This window comes from Oncorhynchus mykiss, chromosome 11 (assembly GCF_013265735.2).
Source record: "Oncorhynchus mykiss isolate Arlee chromosome 11, USDA_OmykA_1.1, whole genome shotgun sequence".
NCBI lineage: Eukaryota > Metazoa > Chordata > Actinopteri > Salmoniformes > Salmonidae > Oncorhynchus > Oncorhynchus mykiss.
Window position 1 is genome coordinate 53,028,409 of NC_048575.1, and position 22,856 is coordinate 53,051,264.

At 41.7% G+C, this 22,856-nt stretch overlaps 1 protein-coding gene across 1 annotated transcript in view; it reads right to left on the bottom strand.

Annotated features, from left to right (window-relative positions):
- The window catches only part of LOC110535946 (nuclear receptor corepressor 2), a 128,625-nt gene that overhangs the window by 75,188 nt on the left and 30,581 nt on the right, over positions 1-22,856 (bottom strand). Inside the window, exon 4 of the mRNA XM_036936316.1 lies at positions 13,371-13,548. Within this exon, the coding sequence (XP_036792211.1) occupies positions 13,371-13,548 (178 nt within the window). The remainder of the gene's footprint in view (positions 1-13,370; positions 13,549-22,856) is intronic.

The window sequence follows — 22,856 nt, forward strand, 5'->3', positions numbered from 1 at the left end:
CTCTGTTCTTGTGAAGAGCAACACGTCTCCACACACTGCTAGCAGACAAAGTGTGAAAATAAGTGACCCCGATGTTAAAGCCTGTTCCCACTGCAGATCATATACCCTGGCTAATACCACTCAAACTCAACCAACTTTAACTTTTGACTGTGTGTACATGTACAGTCGTGGCCAAGAGTTTTGAGAATGACACAAATATTAATTTTCGCAAAGTCTGCTGCCTTGTATGATGGCAATTTGCATATACTCCAGAATGTTATGAAGAGTGATCAGATGAATTGCAATTAATTGCAAAGTCCCTCTTTGCCATGCAAATGAACTGAATCCCCAAAAAACATTTCCACTGCATTTCAGACCTTCCACAAAAGGACCAGCTGACATCGTGTTAGTGATTCTCTCGTTAACACAGGTGTGAGTGTTGACGAGGACAAGGCTGGAGATCACTCTGTCATGCTGATTGAGTTTGAATAACAGACTGGAAGCTTCAAAATGAGGGTGGTGCTTGGAATCATTGTTCTTCCTCTGTCAACCATGGTTACCTGCAAGGAAACACATGAAGTCATCATTGCTTTGCACAAAAAGGGCTTCACAGGCAAGGATTTTGCTGCCAGTAAGATTGCACCTAAATCAACCATTTATCAGATCATCAAGAACTTCAAGGAGAGCGGTTCAATTGTTGTGAAGAAAGCTTCAGGGCGCCCAAGAAAGTCCACCAAGCGCCAGGACCGTCTCCTAAAGTTGATTCAGCTGCGGGATCGGGGCACCATCAGTACAGAGCTTGCTCAGGAATGGCAGCAGGCAGGTGTGAGTGCATCTGCACACACAGTTAGGTGAAGATTTTTGGAGGATGGCCTGGTGTCAAGAAGGGCAGAAAAGGAGCCACTTCTCTCCAGGAAAAACATCAGGGACAGACTGATATTCTGCAAAAGGTACAGGGATTGGACTGCTGAGGACTGGGGTAAAGTCATTTTCTCTGATGAATCCCTTATCCGATTGTTTGGCATCCAAAAAAAAAGCTTGTCCGGAGAAGACAAGGTGAACGCTACCATCAGTCCTTTGTCATGCCAACATTAAAGCATCTTGAGACCATTCATGTGTGGGGTTGCTTCTCAGCCAAGGGAGTGGGCTCACTCACAATTTTGCCTAACACAGCCATGAATAAAGAATGGTACCAACACAACCCCCGAGAGCAACTTCGCCCAACCATCCAGGAACAGTTTGGTGACGAACAATGCCTTTTCCAGCATGATGGAGCACCTTGTTATAAGGCAAAAGTGATAACTAAGTGGCTCAGGGAACAAAACATCGATATTTTGGGTCTATGGCCAGGAAACTCCCCATACCATAATCCCATTGAGAACTTGTGGTCAATCCTCAAAAGGCGGGTGGACAAACAAAAACCCACAAATTCTGACAAACTCCAAGCATTGATTATGCAAGAATGGGCTGCCATCAGTCAGGATGTGGCCCAGAAGTTAATTGACAGCATGCCAGGGCGGATTGCAGAGGTCTTGAAAAAGAAGGGTCAACACTGCAAATATTGACTCTTTGCATCAACTTCATGTAATTGTCAATAAAAGCCTTAGACACTTATGAAATGCTTGCAATTATACTTCAGTATTTCATAGTAACATCTGACAAAAATATCTAAAGACACTGAAGCAACAACCTTTGTGAAAATTAATATTTGTGTCATTCTCAAAACTTTTGGCCACGACTGTACACACACAGTACATGTGCAATGAATGCATGCCTGCTGAGTGAGCACAGGCTTTGATAGAGCGTGTGCTGTATGTGCAGTGTGTCAGCGAACATACACTGAGTGTATGAAACATTAGGAACACCTGCTCTTTCCATGACAGACTGACCAGGTGAAAGCTATGATTGCTTATTAAAATCACTTCAAAATCAGTGTAGATGAAGGGGAGGAGACAGGTTAAAGGAGGACATTTAAGCCTTGAGACATGGATTGTGTATTTGTGCCATTCAAAGGGTGAATGGACAAGACAAAATATTTAAGTGCACTTGAACGGGTAGGTGCCAGGCGCACTGGTTTGTGTGTCAAGAAGGGCAACGCTGCTACATTTTTCAGGCTCAACAGTTTCCTGTGATTATCAGGAATGGCCCGCCATCCAAAGGACATCCAGGCAACTTGACAACTGTGGGAAGCATTGGAGTCAACATGGGCCAAAATCTCTGTGGAATGCTTGAGACCTTGTAGTCCATGCCCCAACAAATTGAGGGCAAAAGGAGGTGCAACTCAATATTAGGAAGGTGTTCCTAATGTTTTGTACAGTCAGTGTATGTGCGACAATTGAAAGGAGCAGAGAAAACATCCTGTTGTTTTCATGTTAGCAGGTGTTCATGAGATCACATGATTTAGTCTTGTTAAAAACAGAAAGAGGTGCACAACTCCTCTTAGCCTAAGTTAACATTCTGAAGTAGGATTAATTGTGTGTCAATGGCAATGCTCGAACCCACAGAAACAAGAGACCCTTAAATTTACTCACAGCAAGTGCCACTAAGTCAGGGTTAGCCTAAACCACTCAGACAACCGTGTGAAGCCTGACCTTCCCTGACCATAAAAACAGTCTATGCCAAAAGCTAATCAGTACAGATTCAGAGCTGCCAGTAATGACTGACAATACACAACCGACCAGCAAACAGGAGAATGTGGGGGAAAGGTGTCCAGGGAAGGGGGCAGCACGCACGCACACACACAGGCATGTGACTATGACATCCAAGCTGGCAGTCTGGCATAGACATGAAAGGTATTTTGGTTTCCACAACAGCATAAATATCTCTGTCAGACTGACAGGTCAGCCCTCATGTTAGCGCAGTGTGGGCAGAGTGTGGCACGCATGGAAATTTAGTGAAGTTACAGATTGGAGGTGTGAAGTAGAGGCCTTCATGGGTCCAAAAAGGTGGAACCTTTCCGAAATTGACCTGGGGCTTTTACACCCGGACCCGATATGAATAAATAAAAACATTGACAGACACCCATTCCGAACGGACCCGAGGACAACTACATTCGTTCCGTATATGCCTGGTCGGATCCAGACCCAGTACGATCAGTGGGGGAAGCAGCAGAAAATGCTATTTTTAAGCTACTTAATTAAATAGGAGCTGATAAAGCGCAAGGGAGAGGAGGTAGAGAGGTGCCACTCTAGCAGGGGCCATGCGTGCTGTGCGTGTAGGCTACCTTGACTGAGCGAGTGACACGGGGAGCAAGCAGGGAGGTAGAGACGAGACAGCAACCAACCAAACCGACTCGCACTATGGGCAGACTAATAGCGCCCATAGCTAGGTTATTTATCATCCAATATGATTACGTAGTAGAACCTGTCTTGAGTGCATCAAATTGGGAGAAGCTAGTTAAGCTAGCTAGCTAGCCTAATTGAGGCTGCATGCGCTTTCTTGTCCTACACAACTCCGTTCAGAATATTAAGTAGCATCCTACCTGTAGGCTCTTGTTCGTTGTAGTCCATCTTTCTCCTTTAACTTTTCATTCCGTTATTTTAATTCCCATTGGGATTAGATACCTCCTAATAGAGGCTCTATGACTGTAGCCTATTGCCACATTGATGACTTTTGATTAGCCAACAACAAGCTACACACGCCACTCGCAGCATAAATTCCACAATCCCTCTCTCTCTACTGCAGCCGTCGCGTTCGAGACCCATGACAATCATATCTGATCTGACGCAGACCCGTGAAACTTTTTAGAATTCTGGATTCGTACCCGCTCGGGATTTCGGGTACAGGTGGATCCTTGAAGACCTCTAGTGTGAAGAATGACCTTCCAGCCCCCAGACAGTAGCCCTCCCCCTCCAACCAGGAACACATCGACAACAGCCACCCTCGAAGCAGCATTACCCATGCAGAGCAAGGGGAACAACTACTCCAAGTCTCAGAGCGAGTGAAGTTTGAAACGCTATTAGAGCGCACCCCGCTAACTAGCTAGCCATTTCACATCACATCGTTACACCAGCCTAATCTCGGGAGTTGATAGGCTTGAATTCATAAACACCAGAGCGGCTGGAAAAACGCACGAAAGTGCTGTTTGAATGAATGCTTATGAGCCTGCTGGTGCCTACCACCGCTCAGTCAGACTGCTCTATCAAATCATAGACGTAATTATAACATAATAACACACAGAAATACGAGCCTTAGGTCATTAATACGGTCGAATCCGGAAACTATCATCTCGAAAACAAAACATAATTTTTTCAGTGAAATATGGAACCGTTCCATATTTTATCTAACGGGTGGCATCCATCAGTCTAAATATTCCTGTTACATTGCACAACCTTCAATGTTATGTCATAATTACGTAAAATTCTGGCAAATTAGTTCACAATGAGCCAGGCAGCCCAAACTGTTGCATATACCCTGACTCTGCGTGCAATGAACGCAAGAGAAGTGACACAATTTCACCTGGTTAATATTGCCTGCTAACCTGAATTTCTTTTAGCTAAATATGCAGGTTTAAAAATATTTACTTCTGTGTATTGATTTTAAGAAAGGCATTGATGTTTATGGTTAGGTACACGTTGGAGCAACGACAGTCCTTTTTCGCGAAAGCGCACTGCATCGATTATATGCAACGCAGGACACGCTAGATAAACTAGTAATATCATCAACCATGTGTAGTTATAACTAGTGATTATGATTGATTAAGTTTCATGCTAGCTAGCAACTTAGTTTGGCTTCTTACTGCATTCACGTAACAGGCGGGCTCCTCTCCTCGTGATGCAGGTGGTTAGAGCGTTGGACTAGTTAACTGTAAGGTTGCAAGATTGAATCCCTGAGCTGACAAGGTAAAAATGTGTCGTTCTGCCCCTGAACAAGGCAGTTAACCCACCGTTCCTAGGCTGTCAATGAAAATTAGAATGTGTTCTCAACTGACTTTCCTAGTAAAAGGTGTAAAAAAATAAATAATAATAATTTAAAATCGGCTAAATTGGTGTCCAAAATTAACGATTTCCGATTGTTCTGAAAACTTAATTAAATCGGCCATTCCGATTAATCGGTCGACCTCTACATCAGACACACGCAATCCTACCAGTGCCTTGTTTGGCTGCTAAGCGTCTCTCCCCCACCCCCGCTAACTTTGCCAACGCTGCTGAAAATAAATCCTTTGGGCAACACCGCACGCACACAATCATGTACGCTGCTGCTACTCTGTTTATCATATATCCTGATGCCTAGTCACCTTACCCCTATAGATATCTACCTCCATCACTCCAGTATCCCTGCACATTGTAAATATGGTACTGGAACTGACCCTGTATATAGCTTCTTACTTTTTCAAAATTCTTGTGTTTTTGTTCTACCTTGGGTTTGGAGCTGGCAAGAAAGGCATTTCACTATACTTGTGCACGTGACAAATTGAAATACCTCATCCCTATTCTGTTCTCCAAGGGCTATGGCTGATCACCAAGCAGAGGCTTAGACAGCAGGCGGCCTTCCCTCCATCTAATCTACCTCTCATTGAGGAGAGAAAACAAGACTCATTGTGCTGGGTGGAAGTCTGTCACGCTGTTGTGGAACTACACCTGTGGATCTGCCCGGACTCCATTACATATCAAGACACAGCAGTGGTGGGAGTCTGTGATTGACTCAGTCTGAATTTAAAAACAGGTAAAAACAATTGTGCGGCACTGGTCTTAACACAATACCCCATAATGTCAAAGTGGAATGCTGTTCGAAATGATTACAAATTAATAAAAAATGAAAAGCTGAAATGTCTTGAGTCAATAAATATTCAATCCCTTTATTATGGCAAGCCTAAATAAGTTCAGGAGTAGACATTTGATTAACAACTCACACAATAAGTTGCATGGACTCACTCTGTGTGCAATAGTGTTTAACATGATTTCTTAATGACTACTTCCTCTCAGTACCCCACATACAATATTTTTTTATTTATTTAACCTTTATTTACACGGAGTCACAATGAGATAAAAAATCTCTTTTACAAGAGAGCCCTGTACACATTACAATAAAAACAGATATTAAAACATACACGTGAATAAAACAATATAATACAGCAGACAATTAACAAAAATAAAAATTTACTAAAAGCAATCGCATTCAACTACATAGAGGTCCTCAATCAATCACTTAAACTGCCTGAGTGACACCAGTACATCTAACTGCAGTGAACTCTACAGATTGTTCCACAAATTAGGGGCAAAAAAAATTCAACGCAGATTTTCCTAAATCTGTGGAGACTGAAGGGATCTCTAGTGTTATCCATTCCTGTGAACGGGTTTGGTAACTTATGATTCTTATCTTAATTAATGAAGTTACATATGAAGGGAGTTTCTGTCAGATTGCTTTGTAAATAAATCAAAGAGAATGCAGCTCTCTTCTTACAGACAGAGGTCCATCCCACATTTTTATACAGACGACAATGATGGGTCCTAAAATTGTCCCCTGTGATGAAACGTATTGCAGAATGGTAGACTGTGTCCAAGGGTTTTAAAACAGAGGTTGTGCCGCGTGCATGTAAACAATACCACCAAAATCCAATACAGTGAGAAGCGTTGCTTGAACAATCTTTCTCCTATTTTTAATATTAAGGCACTAAGGCATTTCGATATTTAAAAAAAAAATAGCTTCTTAGCTTTTGATATGCATTGTGAAGGACAACTTGTCATCCATCCTGTCAGGACTCTCAGCCGAGCAGTGAATTTCAAACACAGATTCAACCAAAGACCAGGGAGGTTTTCCAATACCTCGCAAAGAATAGCACCTATTGGTAGAGGGGGAAAAAACAACATTGAATATCCCTTTGAGCATGGTGAAGTTATTAATTACACTTTGGATGGTGTATCAATACACCCAGTCACTAGAAAGATACAGGTGTCCTTCCTAACAGTTGTCAGAGAGGAAGGAAACCACTCAGGGATTTCACCACGAGGCCAAGAGTGACTTTAAAACAGTTAGAGTTTAATGGCTGTGATAGGAGAACCCTGAGGATGGATCAACAACATTATAAGTACTCCACAAGACTAACCTAATAGACAAAGTGAAAGAAGGAAACTTGCACAGAATACAAATATTCCAAAACATGCATCCTGTTCACAACAAGGCATTAAGGTAATACTGCAAAAAAATTTGGCAAAGCAATTAACTTTGTCCTGAATACAGTGTGTTATGTTTGGGGCAAATCCAATACAACACATTACTGATGATCACTATTCATATTTCAAGCATAGTGATGACTGCATCATGTTATGCGTATGCTTGTAATCGTTAGGACTGGGGAGTTTTTCAGGATAAAAACAATGTAACTGAATGGAGATAAGGCAAAATCCAAAAGGAAAACCTAGTTCAGTCTGCTTTCCACCAGATACACCTTACAGCAGGACAATAACTTAAAATAAGGCCAAATCTACACTGGAGTTGCTAACAAAGAAGACAGTGAATGTTCCTGATTGGCCGAGTCACTGTTTGGACTTAAATCCGCTTCTAAATCTATGGCAAGACCTGAAAATGGTTGTCTAGCAATGATCAACAACCAATTTGACAGAGCCTGACGAATTTTGAAAATTAAAAAAAAATATATATGGGCAAATATTATACAATCCAGGTGTGGAAAGCTCTTACCCAGAAAGACTCACAGCTGTAATCGCTGCCAAAGGTGATTCTAACATGTATTGACTAAGGGGGTTGAATGCTTACCTAATCAAGATTTTTTTTTTTACATTTTTTTTTTTTTTTTTACAAACGTTAGAATTGGTCTTCCACTTTGAAATGACAGAGTATTGTGTGTATATCATTGGCAAAAAAATGTCAATTAAATCCATTTTAATCCCACTTTGTAACAAAACAAAATGTGGAAAAAGTCAAGGGGTGTGAATACTTTCCGAAGGCACTGTATATGCCTGCTAGACAGGCTGCTGCTATTATATTGTCTCGTCTGCTCTCCCTTATCCTGTCCCTCTGTCTCTTACTCCTCCCTTTCCCGTTTCCCCTTCATCTGTGCCTCTCTCTGTATTTGCCCTTTGCCTCTGTTCCCCATCCCCCGCTCTCCTCTCGTTTTGCTCATTCTTTCCATACAGTGGTTGAATCTGACAACACTTATATAATGGCTTCACAGCCCTCAGCACTGAGGAATTACTAGTGTTCCTGTATATCTCCCAGCTAGCTTAGAGAATCTGTGTGTGTTTTGCAGTCTCCTTTATTGGCATATCTATTTATCATTCCTTGGCTGGCTGCCTCCCGTAGCAGTTTGAAGTGCTCTGTACCATGTCAGGAACATCTCACTAGACTAGCAGTATCTCTGCTCTTCGCTGTGATGCTGCCGTTTTCATCTTCCTCTGCTATGGTGCTTAATCCTGAGAGAGGCCCATCAAATCTAGGTCAGCAGCTCCATTATTTATTAATTGTTTGTTTCACAGCTAGCTCATATTCCCCACATATTCCCTACTCAGAATCCCCCTCCCTATCCTCCTCCCAGTCCCAGCTCAATGTGGTGTCTAATAATACCCTGGCTGCCCCAGGGGAAGATGCTGCCACTCAGCAGGATCTCACACAGCACAGTAGAGGGTGTGTGAGATGTCCTTGTCCTTGCTGCTGTCCCAACAGGCAGGTCAGGCCAGGGATGACTAACACCGGGTAGAGCTAGGGCTGTTACGGTGACCGTATTACTGCCACACCGGTGGTCACAAGTCATCATCGCAGTCAAATTCCACATGACCATTTAGTCACGGTAATTATGCATCTCCAAGCTCTGCTGCTGCTGATGGTCATGAGTAGCCTACCTAACTTGATAACTGCCTGGTACTCAGCACTCTGTTGTCCCTCTAATCACTCTGACATCAATTCAAATGTTTTCGATAATCAAATCAAACACTTCATGAAAGCGCATGAGCTCATGTTGAGCAACATTTCAATAGGCTATGCAATTGTGTGAGAAAACAGAGTTTTGATGGCTTCTATTAAAAATAGGATCCCATCAGCTTTCTATAGGCTAGGCCTACTATATTTATTAACTTCACTAATAATCACATTGCTTGTCTTTACAACAGGAGTATAGCCTACCTGGCTGGAATGAAAACAAACCACGGGAAAAGCGTCTTCCATTCGCTATTTAGATGCATAGATAACAAGTATTTTTTCCCGCTGCCCCTGTTCTGAGACAGGTGGATGATAATGGTGCAGTCTAAATCAAAACAAATTTCACACATATATTATTAGGTGTAAAGACAACACTAAATCAAGAATAGTCTGATGGGTGACAATATTAGCTTATCCCCTGTTATCCATTGTAAATGATACATTATCCATTGTGAATGATGCAGTATCCCTTGTGAATGATGCATTATCCCCTGTGAGTGCTGCATTATCCCCTGTGAGTGCCGCATTATCCCTTACGTGTGATGCATTATCCCTTGTGTGTGATGCATTATCCCTTGTGCATGATGCATTATCCCTTGTGCATGATGCATTATCCCTTGTGAATGATGCGTTATAACTTGTGAATGATGCCCAGTGTGTGCAGTAAGGAACGAAACATGTTTTTTTGTGCAACTTTTTAAATCATAGTCGCACACCTCATGCAGACTAGCCCATAGGCATAACCATGTTGATAAGGTTCGTATCACAACTAAAGTGGGCAAATAACGTGGCCAAAAGAATTAAGCACATTCATCTGCTTTTACAACCGGTGTAGAGCCTAGTTGGCATACACCACCGGTCAAAAGTTTTAGAACACCGACTCATTCAAGGATTTTTCTTTACTTTTACTATTTATTGTAAAATAACTGTGAAGACATCAAAACTATGAAATACCACAATCATGTAGTGACTTAGTGCCATATAGCCACCCTTTGCCTTAGTGACAGCTTCGCACAGAATTGGCATTCTCTCAACCAGTGTCATGAGATCGTCACCTGGAATGCATTTCAATTAACAGGTGTGCCTTGTTAAAAAGTTAATTTGTGGAATTTCATTCCTTCTTAATGCGTTTGAGCCAATCAGTAGTGTTGTAAAAATGCCCGGACCTCAACCAAATTTAGATGGTTTGGGATGAGCTCGACCGCAGAATGAAGGAAAAGCAAGTGCTCAGAACTTGTTGTGGGAACTCCTTGTGGGAGATCCATGTGGGAACTCTTTCAAGAACTGTTGGAAAAGCATTCCAGGTGAAGCTGGTTGAGAGAATGCCAAGAGTGTGCAAAGCTTCCATCATGGCAAAGGGTGGCTATTTGAAGAATCTCAAAAACAGAATATATTTTGATTTGTTAAACACTTTTTGATTCCATGATGTGTTATTTCATAGTTTTGATATTTTATTCTACAATATAGAAAATTGTTTTAAAAAATAAAGAAAACCCTTGAATGAGTCGGTGTTCTAAAACGTTTGACCGGTAGTGTATATAGGTGACGCTTGAGTTTCAAGTTTGGGGAAGATAATTTACCATAAAGTATCACATGCATAACTGCATTTGCGATCACATTTGAGAACAGCATTTTCCTCTAATTGATTGTATTTTGGAACATTTGCCGTGTGTGAATTGGTGCACTTATAATGTGAAGAAATAGCGTAATAGTTCATCAACATTTTAAGCTAAAACGTTCTGATCTGTTGCATCAGCCTCATTGCGTTTAAATGTTTGTGGTTGTATTAATTTGGGATCCATCGCATCCAACAACTGTCCCAGCGTATGTTTGGAATATTTATTTAATGCACAGAAGAACAAGTTGACCAAAAGAATGGGTCAACTTTTGTACTATGGGGAATAGTAGATTAACATAGGCTAGTGCTGTTTGTTAGGACTACTCATCTTGTTGGCTGATGAAAAGTATGCTAAATGTAGACAGTTGTAACATCTTCAACGTGGACTCGGGATTTGATGTGTCCCCGATGTGTGTCCGTCTTCACTTCTAGCCTACTTCTTAGCTTTGAGAAGGACCTGATCATGTGATGGGCATTAGCTAATACGAATTGAGATATCTGAGAGAGCCATGTGAGCGAGAGGTGCTTCGGAGTATGGCAGCCTGGGGAAGGGAATTATAATTATTATCTTAATCCGAAGAGCACAACAGCCACTTTGGTCGCAAAATGCATAGATGTTTTAGGGGGCATTACAGCCAGACAAGGGGGTTGTCAACTGGAAATTCAAGGCCTTGTGAAAATATTATCAAGTGCTTATCAAATTGTGAATGAGAGACTGATGAAGTGTGTGCAGCCTGCACAAGAAACAACTCAGAGCCTTTCATGCAACTTAAAAAAACAAAACATTTTTAGTCTCATCATGCAGCCTTAGAATGTATTAAACATCAAAACATATAGCCCAACATTTGTATCTCAACTAAAGTTGCAGAAATAACTTATAAATAGCATATATAAATAGCATATAGGAGGACCTGTTTCTTTGTTAAGCGCTCAACACAGAATAGCCGCATGTGCGCACTTTCCTGGCAATCGTTTGGAAAAAAATTCCTTTCTATTCAGCTATGTTCAATTGTATTCATCATACTATAAAATATATGTTTTTAAATAGTGCCATGGAATTCTAAGCAAATATTGTCTGCTAAATGAGCTGGTGTAGCCCCCAGCCATATGGCATAGCCAGATCAGGGCCTAACATAAGGACAACTCAGAGTATGCTATTCTATTATTCTGAAATAGACTACATTTTAATTCCTATCATGTTCCTTTAGACCTGTCTAAAGTAAATAATAGTTTTATTGTGAAGGCTATATTACATGGATTTATTTTAGACTAGATGTTTCAAAGGTCTGCATCAGTGGACTGTAGGCTATGCGTGGAAGCCAGGAGTTGCTAAAAATGTGTTTATGTTCATTAACAGTCAGTTACCGTGACACCGGCAGTTATTTGCTTGACAATCAACGCCACAGCCCTAGGTAGAGCAGGATAGTTTTCCCAATGAGGCAAAGCTCATTCTCTTGCCCCTTATTCAGAAATGGACTAAATTGATTAGAAATTAAACATCCTCTGGAATAGATTAGCAAAATGGCCAAAATTACTATTCTGCTAACATTTGACGTGTAGAAGACACCAACAGGACATAGCTAGCTAAACAGCAACAGTAAGTGTGGGTGTAACAACATAGCACTCTGGGAACAATCTTGGTTACTAACAACTCCCACCGACCCCAGATGGTAGAGTATGAGTGGGAACAATCATTTCTTCAGTGCTTTTTCAGAATCACCTTCCAGGTGCCATGACTTGTTGATGAGCAGAGAAACAGTACTAGCAGAGTGTCATCCACTGTGTTGATGACAGGTGAAAGGAGACCAGAGCAGTGAGCAGCACAACCTTCCCCCGAGCCTCTGACCTAGAAAACAGAACCTGTAGAAAGCAACACACACGGACTGTGCCAGCCCTATTCATGGGACACATTCTCAGAGCTAGCTAACATTCCACACATCTGTGTCTGCTGCCACTTACCGTAAAACTTTAATTAAACGCAGTCTCAAATAGAAGCTTGTCCCTTTTAATAGCCAGGAATCGGCACACATTTCAGCAAATAATTGCCGGTTTCAAACAAAATGCGGGATCTAAATGAATTTTTATGAGTGAACTTCAGTGAGTACCAGAAAGATTGAGCAACAGAAGAAAAAGGAGAACAACATCATTTCCATTGAGGAGACTTTTTACGCAAAATCGGGGATGTATGATAGGCAGCCTTTGCAAGTCTCATTTGCGGTGGATTTGTTATGATAATGTTTATACTGGTCACAAACGGTGTGGTAGTCTTTTCAACATCTTACAGAGCAAAAGCTTCCTGCATTAAGGAAATAGATGCCTGGACCAAACAGAAGGAGGTCTCTAAAAAGCGGTGGTTGTGTTCCGTGACTGAAGCAAATAAATACCTGCGCTATTCATTTAAGACACAGCAGTCACCAGTGCAGCTAAAGCAGAGCACAGTTGTTGTGCAGTAGGTCCGAACCTCAAAAAGTGAAAGGCAATCTGCATTACTTATGACTGGCTCACCTCCATCAAGGAACTGATCCCTTGCTGAAGAGGAAATATTCATTACCATTAGCTGCTATGTTATGCATTTACACTGTTAAACCTATGCTTTTGGAGTGTTTCTGTGACCCAGCAGGCACATAGAAAAATATATTCAAGCCAGTACCCAGCCATTCCTGGGAGAGAAAACAACAGCACAGCTACTTCCCACATCACTGCTTGTTTACTCTGGGCATTTAGTAGCTATAAATAACCACAGAGTGTCAAATGACTCACCACACCATGCTAAATAACCACTTAACCTCAGCCAGCCAGGCGAAATGTCAGCACAGTTAAGAGAAAGCTGTCCTATCCAAATCAGCACTTTAAACCAAACTAATCAAAGTAGGAGTACATTTCCTAAGTAATCAACACTGACCTTTGACATGTCCTCTGCCCCTCCCAGAGGAAGTTGTGGGCGGTGGGCTGAGTGCCTCATGAGAGACTCCGCCCCCATGTCCAGCCGAGGACGCTTCATCTCAGCATATTCCACCTCTGATAGGCTGTTGGGATCGGGCAGGTATATGTGCTCATAGCGGATATGTTGCTCCTGACCTCTGTAGGGACAAAGAGAAAGACAGGTAAACAACTAACATCTGTAAGTATGGTATATCAGACTAGGAGGAAGTCAAGCCAGCAAACTGGCACCATAATAGTTGTGAGCTGATGTAATAAAATAACCACTGGATATTCAGAACTGTATATTTGTTAAATCAATTCACACAGATCAAATTCAATGTTGCGGGGCATGAAATAAAAGCCCTCTATTTAGGGCTGAGCGATAAGGCCAAAATATCATATCATAGTATTTTTCAAATTTGACAATATTTTATGCTTTGATTAATAAAAGTTCTACAATTGCATTATGAGTAGTGCGTGACCCTAGGGTGGCAACACATATCTGAAGTATTTCAATGGGTTTTTCACCATTTTGATTATTTTATACTCTTCAATTCAACTTCAACCTAAAATAATTTCCTGCATTTCCATCAATTTCTGCATTTCCTGCACTCATTTGAGATCATTTCCACGATATGGGCAAAAATACTAGGCCTTATTTTTAACCAAATGTTGCGATTGTGATTTAGATCAAAACACTTGTGACCTTTTGGAATCATGGAAATAGAATGTTTATTATAATTCTAGTTAGAATATAAATAATAGTGGGCACTTTGAACACAGTGTTTGACATGACAACGAATGAAAATGCAGTGGACGAGTTATTGTGACAGGGTAGAAACCAAAGTGATGTTCAGTGTTCCCTAGCGGACCCTATAGTCTTTGGCTACATTAAATCTTTATTCGCCTATTCCTCTTGATTTAGAAGACACTGTTGCATAAACACCATGCTGATTTAGGCCTCCACTAGCACTGGTATCAGGCTGTATTAGCTAGCTACGTTTGCTCTGACTCACTACTTTTATTAGCTAGTTAGCTAGCCATCTAACTATCCATTAGCATTAGTAGCGAACACGATTTAGCTTAACTTGCTAAGAAAAAACAAACTAGCTGTTTGCAGATGTAACAAACACAACATAATATTGTCATTATAGAACGCTTGTGGATTTAAATTAAGATCAAAGTGGAAACAACATTGTTGCATGTGCTGCATTGACCATGCAGACTGAACGAAAGTGTCTCGTGGTCAAGAAACAACAAATGTGCTCCTTGAGTGACAGGGGGTGGGACTCGGTCTGTGTGGAAAGCGGCATGGAAAGAGAGAGAGAGAGCGGAGAGGGATGACTCAAGTAGAGGTGTAAACTATAAAAATGGGCGTTACAAACGGCGTATCACATTTAACAAACCAAACATTCAAATACCATTATAGAAAGTAAAAACCCAAACCGGTCCATGCATCAATACCGGTACATAGTAAAATACGATATACTGCCCAATACTTTCCCCTATTAACAAAATAATGTTCCATTGTGTATTATATGACATATTACAGTAATATGGAGTTATTCACGGTCATTGTGTATTATAAGACGTATTACAGTAATATGGAGTTATTCACGGTCATTGTGTATTATAAGACGTATTACAGTAATATGGAGTTATTCACGGTCATTGTGTATTATAAGACGTATTACAGTAATATGGAGTTATTCACGGTCATTGTGCTGAATTTATTTCTTTTTTTAGGAAGAGCGATTCTAGACGTCACCGTCTTGAGTGATTGCCAATATCCATTCCTAAGAGCTCCTCCACCCCCTCCGTACAATGGTAGAAGTGCTTTATCACTTGAGAACACCACTCTGCTACATGAAAAAGTGTCAATCCATGAAACACTCAAAGCAGATAATGGTCCTGGGGGAGACAAGGGATTTGACAACATGACCATAATGATGAACTTCTCCATTTGTACGGCCCACGCGGTGAGCGGGCTAAACAAAGGAAACGACCAGGCCTATCCTATCCCACTCACCGCGTGACCCACTTACGGCAGCATACAGGCCTTGCCTATTTCTGGTCCCTTCTGTACATATGCCTAGGTTTACACAACTGATGCATTTCATGTCTGCACACAACCCCAGGGCGATTAGCTAAATGTTTGTGGTCCTACTGACCTAAAATATTACTTGTGTCTGTACAATATGACCAGATAAGCTAAAAAGCTCTGTTGGTAGAGCATGACACTTGCAACGCCTTTGGTTGTGGGTTCGATTCCCACGGGGGACCAGTACGAACAAATATGAAAATGTACTGTATGAACTCACCAAGGCGCTCTGGATAAGAGCGTCGGCTAAATTACTAAAATGTAAAAACCCATGACTTAAACAGAAGGAGCAGCATAGTTAGTTATTAGACAGGAATGCTGAGGCAGATCAAACAGACACCAAAAATGAGTTCTGTAACCCACCTTCCGACTGCCACTACTAATACACTACACTAAAGCACAACATAAAGCCTAGTTGCTCTTCTATCTTTTTGAATTGTCAAGTGGTCACTACTCACTAGGGCCACACACACAGACACCCAAAACCATGACTGACCTCTCCTGCGGCCCTTTCCCTGCAACATCCCTGTACTGTAGCTCCGAACCAGAACAGAGCTGGGAGGCCTGGAATGCTAACAATTAGATGGCTAAAATCATGGGTGGAAGGGAGAAGAGGGGAGCAGAGCTGCAATACAATAGGTCATGAGCTGCTGTACGTGTGGTTTTAGACTCACAGTACATTCAAACTCAGGGAATTCAAACAAGCAAAAAACGTTATAAATAAGGGTCTGGAAAAGCAGGCTGTGTCCTTCAATGTTCAGTGAAATGAAAGGCTTTGAATATTCAGTTCACTACTAATCTCGTTCCCAGACACTTCCACCCGAACGTGTGAAGAGTCTGGTGGACCATCGAGTCAAACTTGGGCTTCGTTAGCCAATAGAGAAAGACCGGGAGAAACTCCTGGCGCATAGGCTTAGGCTTAAGGTTTATTCACCTTAATCTACCAACCATTCATCTCCCACAACACCTTCCCCCTTACCCCCCCTGTAAACTAGCACACCACAACACCTTCCCGCTTAGCCCCCTGTAAACTAGCACACCACAAACACAGAGCCCGGCCTTGCAGTTGTGTGAGTCGCTCAAATTAAATGACAAACACTCCCATAGAATTCTATGGTCACTCCCACTAAGGCCAACTTTGAATCGTTGATGTACCATGCTTATATACGCAACAGCCTGGGGACGAGGTTAGTTCACTACATACATCAGTTAAGGTTAACGACTTGGTAATGGTGCTCTGTTCCAGATTAGGCCATGATTTTCTAAAAACCTGCCCTTGAGACATTCTTAGGTAGATGCTGGAATGTCAGTGACAAGACTGGCAATGTCAAAATGGAAGTGGCTTCTTAGGGGTGGGAAACAACTGGGAAACACAACCACAATTGCCAGTGCAGAGCCACAAAGGACTACTGTGTGGTTCATTTTAGTGCCAGTGAGCAGAAAGCGTTGTCTTGCAGGGTGCCACTGGTACTATAATAATTTAGCCAGGATCTGCTATATTCTCCCCAATGACGAGACCGCAGGAATGTAGCAGTTACATATTACACAATCCTGAATCTGCATGTGAAAGGTGTCATGGGGTGGCCTGGACTGAGAAATGACAGAAGTCCTGGTGTATACTTGCTTTGGGTTGGTTTCCCTGGCACTGCTTCCCCATTCAAGTCATGTGACTGCTATTATTCATGTTTTTTTCAACTCATGTTCAAATCATCTATAAGTGACTTTGTTGAGCTTTATACAGTCAATTTTTTGTTACTTTCGGATGATTTGGTCATGACACGCGAAAAATGCTAATAGCATGACTTGAATGAGATTTGGGAAATGCCCCTAAAATTACCATACCTTGTCCATAGACTGCTTACAGGGAAAACAACATGCAATTTGGGTGAACTATCCCTTTAAAAAGTGATGCAAAAAAAATAGGTGGCAAAAAATGTAAATCCAGATGGTGTGTTAAAGCCCCTCCCCCTCACTCCCCTTTTAGATACACACCCCTCTGATTGCCAGAGGCTTGGCACTTACATAATCACATCATCAAGCTCTGTGGCTATTTTATATTCCTCCCTTTTCCCTCTCCCTCTCTCCAAGCTTATGCATGAGCGTGCAACATAATCTGATCCCTGGGGAGGATTTGACAGGAGTAAAAGGGGGTAGAGGGGTGAGGGACATCAGGAAGGAGGCGCTGCACAGCGCTGTGATACACAGCGCTGTGATACAATACAACAACGTCTCCATTAGTCTCTCACTGGCTCAGATCCACTTATGAGCAGAGCACAGATCATGCGTGCCGATAGCGCCGCGTTATTGTGGAAGCACTACGCGTTTGTGCCTTTGCCAATCTCCCCCCTCCCCAGAGGAAAAGCTGCAGCTGTGCAGAGAGCAGGGGAGGCTGGGAGAGAGAGAGGGGGCCAGGGGTAGAAGCTCCATGGCAGGGACGGGGAACTGAGTACAGGAAGAGAGAGACAAAAAGAAGAAAACATCAAACAGATAAAAATGGGATTACCAGTCGACTCCGCAAACTAAACATCAGAGACAACTGTGTTTGATAGTTGATAAAAAAAAATTCTGAGGATAACTTCTACGTGACGCAATAGCCTAGACTGAGTGCTGTGCCTTAGGCAAAACAACACAGTAAGGAAAGGGAAAATATTCCACTAAAGCGTCCTTCAGAGAATTTGTTCAAATAAGGATAGTTCAAGACTAAGGTTATCATCATTAACTTTCCGCATAGAACAAATCAACAGATTCCCTGATCCTAGCACATCACCGCTGCTTGCTCATCCTTCTTTAGACACACCAAGGTCTCCTTTAGCTTTCAAAAGCACTTAACTGAAAGGCTAATGCTGAGAAGAAAAGAAAGTTCACTGACAGCCCTGCTCCATTTATTTCAGGTGACCTCGTACAACCTCTGAGACTCCTGGTACACATAGCCCATGGGCCTAGATTAGGCACCTAAACATTTTATTTTAAAGTGGTTTCTGCTGCTCTACAGTAAAAGCCATTATCCCTGATGGGATTTAAGAGGCCAATAGGAAGAAGAGAAATAGTATGTGTGAAAGACTGAAAGTGTATTACAAGCACATAGAGAGGACACTGTTTTGCTTAGGGAATCAAATTGTCATCATGCAGTAGATATTAGAGGTCGACCAATTAATTAGGGCCGATTTCAAGTTTTCATAACAATCGGAAATCTGTGTTTTTGGGTGCCGATTTTTTGTTTTTATATATACACACCTTTATTTAACTAGGCAAGTCAGTTAAGAACACGTTCTTATTTTCAATGACGGCCTAGTACCTTGGGTTAACTGCCTTGTTCAGGGGCAGACCGACAGATTTTCGCCTTGTCAGCTCGGGGGATCCAATCTTGCAACCTTACAGTTAACTAGTCCAACGCTCTAACCACCTGCCTCTCATTGCACTCCACAAGGAGCCTGCCTGTTTCGTGAATGCAGCAGAAGCCAAGGTAAGTTGCTAGCTAGCATTAAACTTATCTTATAAAAAACAATCAATCAATCATAATCAGTAGTTATAACTACCCATGGTTGATATTACTCGTTTATCTAGCGTATCCTGCGTTGCATATTATCAATGCAACGCAGGGGGATGATATAACAAAAGCGCATTTGCGGAAAAAAGCACAATGGTTGCACGACTGTACCTAACCATAAACACCAATGCCTTTCTTAAAATCAATACACTGAAGTATATATTTTTAAACCTGCATATTTAGCTAAAAGAAATCCAGGTTAGCAGGCAACATTAACCAGGTGAAATTGTGTAATTTCTCTTGCGTTCATTGCACGCAGAGTCAGGGTATATGCAACAGTTTGGGCAGCCTGGCTCATTGCGAACTAATTCGCCCGAGTTTTACGTAATTATGACATAACATTGAAGGTTGTGCAATGTAACAAGAATATTTAGAGTTAGGGATGCCACCTGTTAGATAAAATACCGAACGGTTCCGTATTTCACTGAAATAATAAATGTTTTGTTTTCGAAATGATAGTTTCCGGATTCGACCATATTAATGACCAAAGGCTTGTATTTCTGTGTGTTATTATGTTATGTTATAATTAAGTCTATGATTTGATAGAGCAGTCTGACTGAGCGATGGTAGGCAGCAGCAGGCTTGTAAGCATTCATTCAAACAGCACTTTCGTGCGTTTTGCAAGCAGCTCTTCGCAAGCACAGCTCTGTTTATGACTTCAAGTCCATCAGCCTAATGGCTGGTGTAACCAATGTGACATGGCTAGCTAGTTAGCTGGGTGTGAGCTAATAGTGTTTCAAACATCACTCGCTATGAGACTTAGAGTAGTTGTTCCCCTTGCTCTGCATGGGTAACGCTGCTTCGAGTGTGGCTGTTGTCGATGTGTTCCTGGTTTGAGCCCAGGTAAGGGCGAGGAGAGGGACGGAAGCTATACTGTTACACTGGCAATACTAATTTGCCTATAAGAACATCCAATAGTCAAAGTAGTCCTATAAATACTATATTAACTACAACCTAAAACCTCTTACCTTGGAATATTGAAGTTTCATGTTAAAAGGAACCACAACACTTTGTTTTGCATTATTTAAACCAAATTTAACATGTTTCATTATTTATTTGAGGCTAAATTGATTTTTATTGATGTATTATATTAAGTTAAAATAAATGTTCATTCAGTATTGTTGTAATTGTCATTATTACAAATAAATAAAAAATAAATAAAAAAAAAATAAAATAAAAAAAAAAAAAATCGCCCGAGTAATTGGTATCGGCTTTTTTGGTCCTCCAATAATCGGTATCAGTGTTGAAAAATCATAAATCGGTCGACCTCTAGTAGATATAGCCTATGATATTTCTATAAAACCTACGCTTGTGTAGTGACCTGCAATTTGACAGTGATATATCCTACAACAGCTATAGTTTAGGTTTTTAATGATGGAGGAAGGGAGTTATGATTGGACATGTAGGGGCCAGAGCCAATACTGGGCTATAAAACAGGTTTCCATCCAACCTTTCTATGCGAGTAAAGTACACCTTGAATAAAACATTTCACAACAGGCCTGATGGTAACAGAAAATATGTAGGTAAACTTTAGACAAAACGCTATGCTAGACAAGGTTGGATCTTTTTGCGTCAGTAAAATGAATTATGAGAGAAATGTCGGTGGAAACGCTTTTATTAATATAATAACTATCAACACGCAATGACGTGTGTGGTCCTACCACTACAACTTATTGGGAAAGCATGCGGTTTATAAGGATACAGATTAAATCATTTGTGATGAACTTCACAGGGTGGTGAAAGTGCAAGGTGATCTTGATGCTCCCAAGGGCTCCCGAGTGGCACAGCGGTCAAAGGCACTGCATCTCAGAGCAAGAGGTGACACTACAGTCCCTGGTTCGATTCCAGGCTGAAATCCAGGCTGGTGATTCCAGGCTGGTGACATTACGATCGATGCTTGACTGCTGTTTGAAAAATAAAAATATGCTGGCTTTTCTCCATAATAATCTCATCAGGAAGACTAGTCTACCCGCACTGTATCTGTTAGCTGTTGGCTAGAGCACATCTGCCAAGACCAGAGCAGACACATTTGCTATTTAACACAACAGTTTCTGTGACAAACTGATCGGTAGAGTTGAAAATGCAATAGAAACACATTGAACATTATATTTTAATTTGGTGCATGAACATTTAAAAGAAAAAATACATTGTGTCTGCACTGTCATCACGTTGTGATTTCCTTTATCTGCAACAAGTCTGTTTAATGGAAATACACCACTGCTGGGAAAATGTGGAGATTTTCTTTATGCAGAGTTTAGAATAGTCGCATGAAATCTGTCGCCAACTCGATGGAAAGCTAGCTTATGTCTCTAACTTTTCACTTTGAATTTCATTCCTTATTCATCCTTCTAATATGAATGACTTGTCTCAATGAGGAGGATGCTCAGACGCCAAATATAGCAGAGTGCCTAGAACTATGCTTCTGAAGTGAGTACCTGGCACCCCAGAGGGCAAGAGACTGATGCTTTGCCAAGGACAGATTCACACTATTCAGAATAGGTGTGTGAGAGACGGCAAATTCTCTGGGTGGAATCTCAGCCCACTTGAAGCCATGCTGAGCATTTAGGCCTAATGCTTGACTAGGGGACTCACAAGCTGATGCCTCTCCGCAAAACCTGTCAGGATGCTCTCGATGGTGCAGCTGTAGAACGTTTGAGGATCTGGGGACCCATGCCAAATCAATGTCCTCTTGGGATAATGACGAGAACAATGTGGTGTTCATTTGTGCTGACAGAACTAGTGGAGTCCTCTACTGTACCCAGAAAGAAGACAGGGCAGAGAAGTAGTGGTCAAGGAAGGACACAATGCTCCCTGGGAAATGCTGCCTGGGCAGGTTCTTCAATAACAAAGTCCCAGAGAGCCAGTAAGCCTGTGTGACTGATACTGAAAGACAAGGCACAGCCAGCCACACACAAACGGTTGGCCGCACACTGCTACACATTACACACACGCGGGCACACACACTGACACAACTACCATCTGGTGTCGGCCAATGTGTCCCAGTAGAATTCCTGAGGGTAATGCTGCCTAACTCACTTGACATCCTCTTGAGACAGGGCCTCCATTACAACCACAAAGAAAGATGTGCAGGTGGATTTCTAGAGAGGAGAGGACAGTGAACTAATACAAATGAATAGAAAGACCTCCCGGAGAGCCACTGCTGCACAGCGCTGCTTTGACAGCCAGTTGACTAGTATCCAGTTGACCTCATGAGAAAAAAACTTCACTTCAAGTTGCATATTGCACTTTCTTCCTAGCTAACATATGCAGGAATATTGGCTAAGTCAATCAACTGAAGAAAAAAACAAAAACACTTTGCACTCGAGGCCTTTCATCTGTGTGATACGCAAACAATTACGCATATACATAATTCATAACCACTCATCAAGATGACTCCTCAGAAAAAGCATGAATATATAATGAATAAACCACTTGGATAGATATAATACCTGACTCTTCTGCGATGCGCTACATACATTGTAATGCTGTGTCTGACATGGCTCTACTGTAGAAGGCTACCAATAACCAGGCTACATTACGCTCCAGTCCAGAGCAGCTCAGCACCACACATTACAATGGCAGGGTGTGCCAATTACATTAGGTTTGCGTAAACTTAGTAACGAGGGAGAGCAAAACATATTGGCTCGGAGGGTTAACACTGAGAACTGTGACAGAAAATTGCTGAAGGAAAGTGTTTTGCCTCAAAATGACTTGATCTTCCCTGCTGCTCTGTCTGTCAAAGGATTCCATGAAGATGAAATAAGCATGCCAACACCTGAACACCCATCACACTAGAACAAATTGTGTTCTAGAACAAA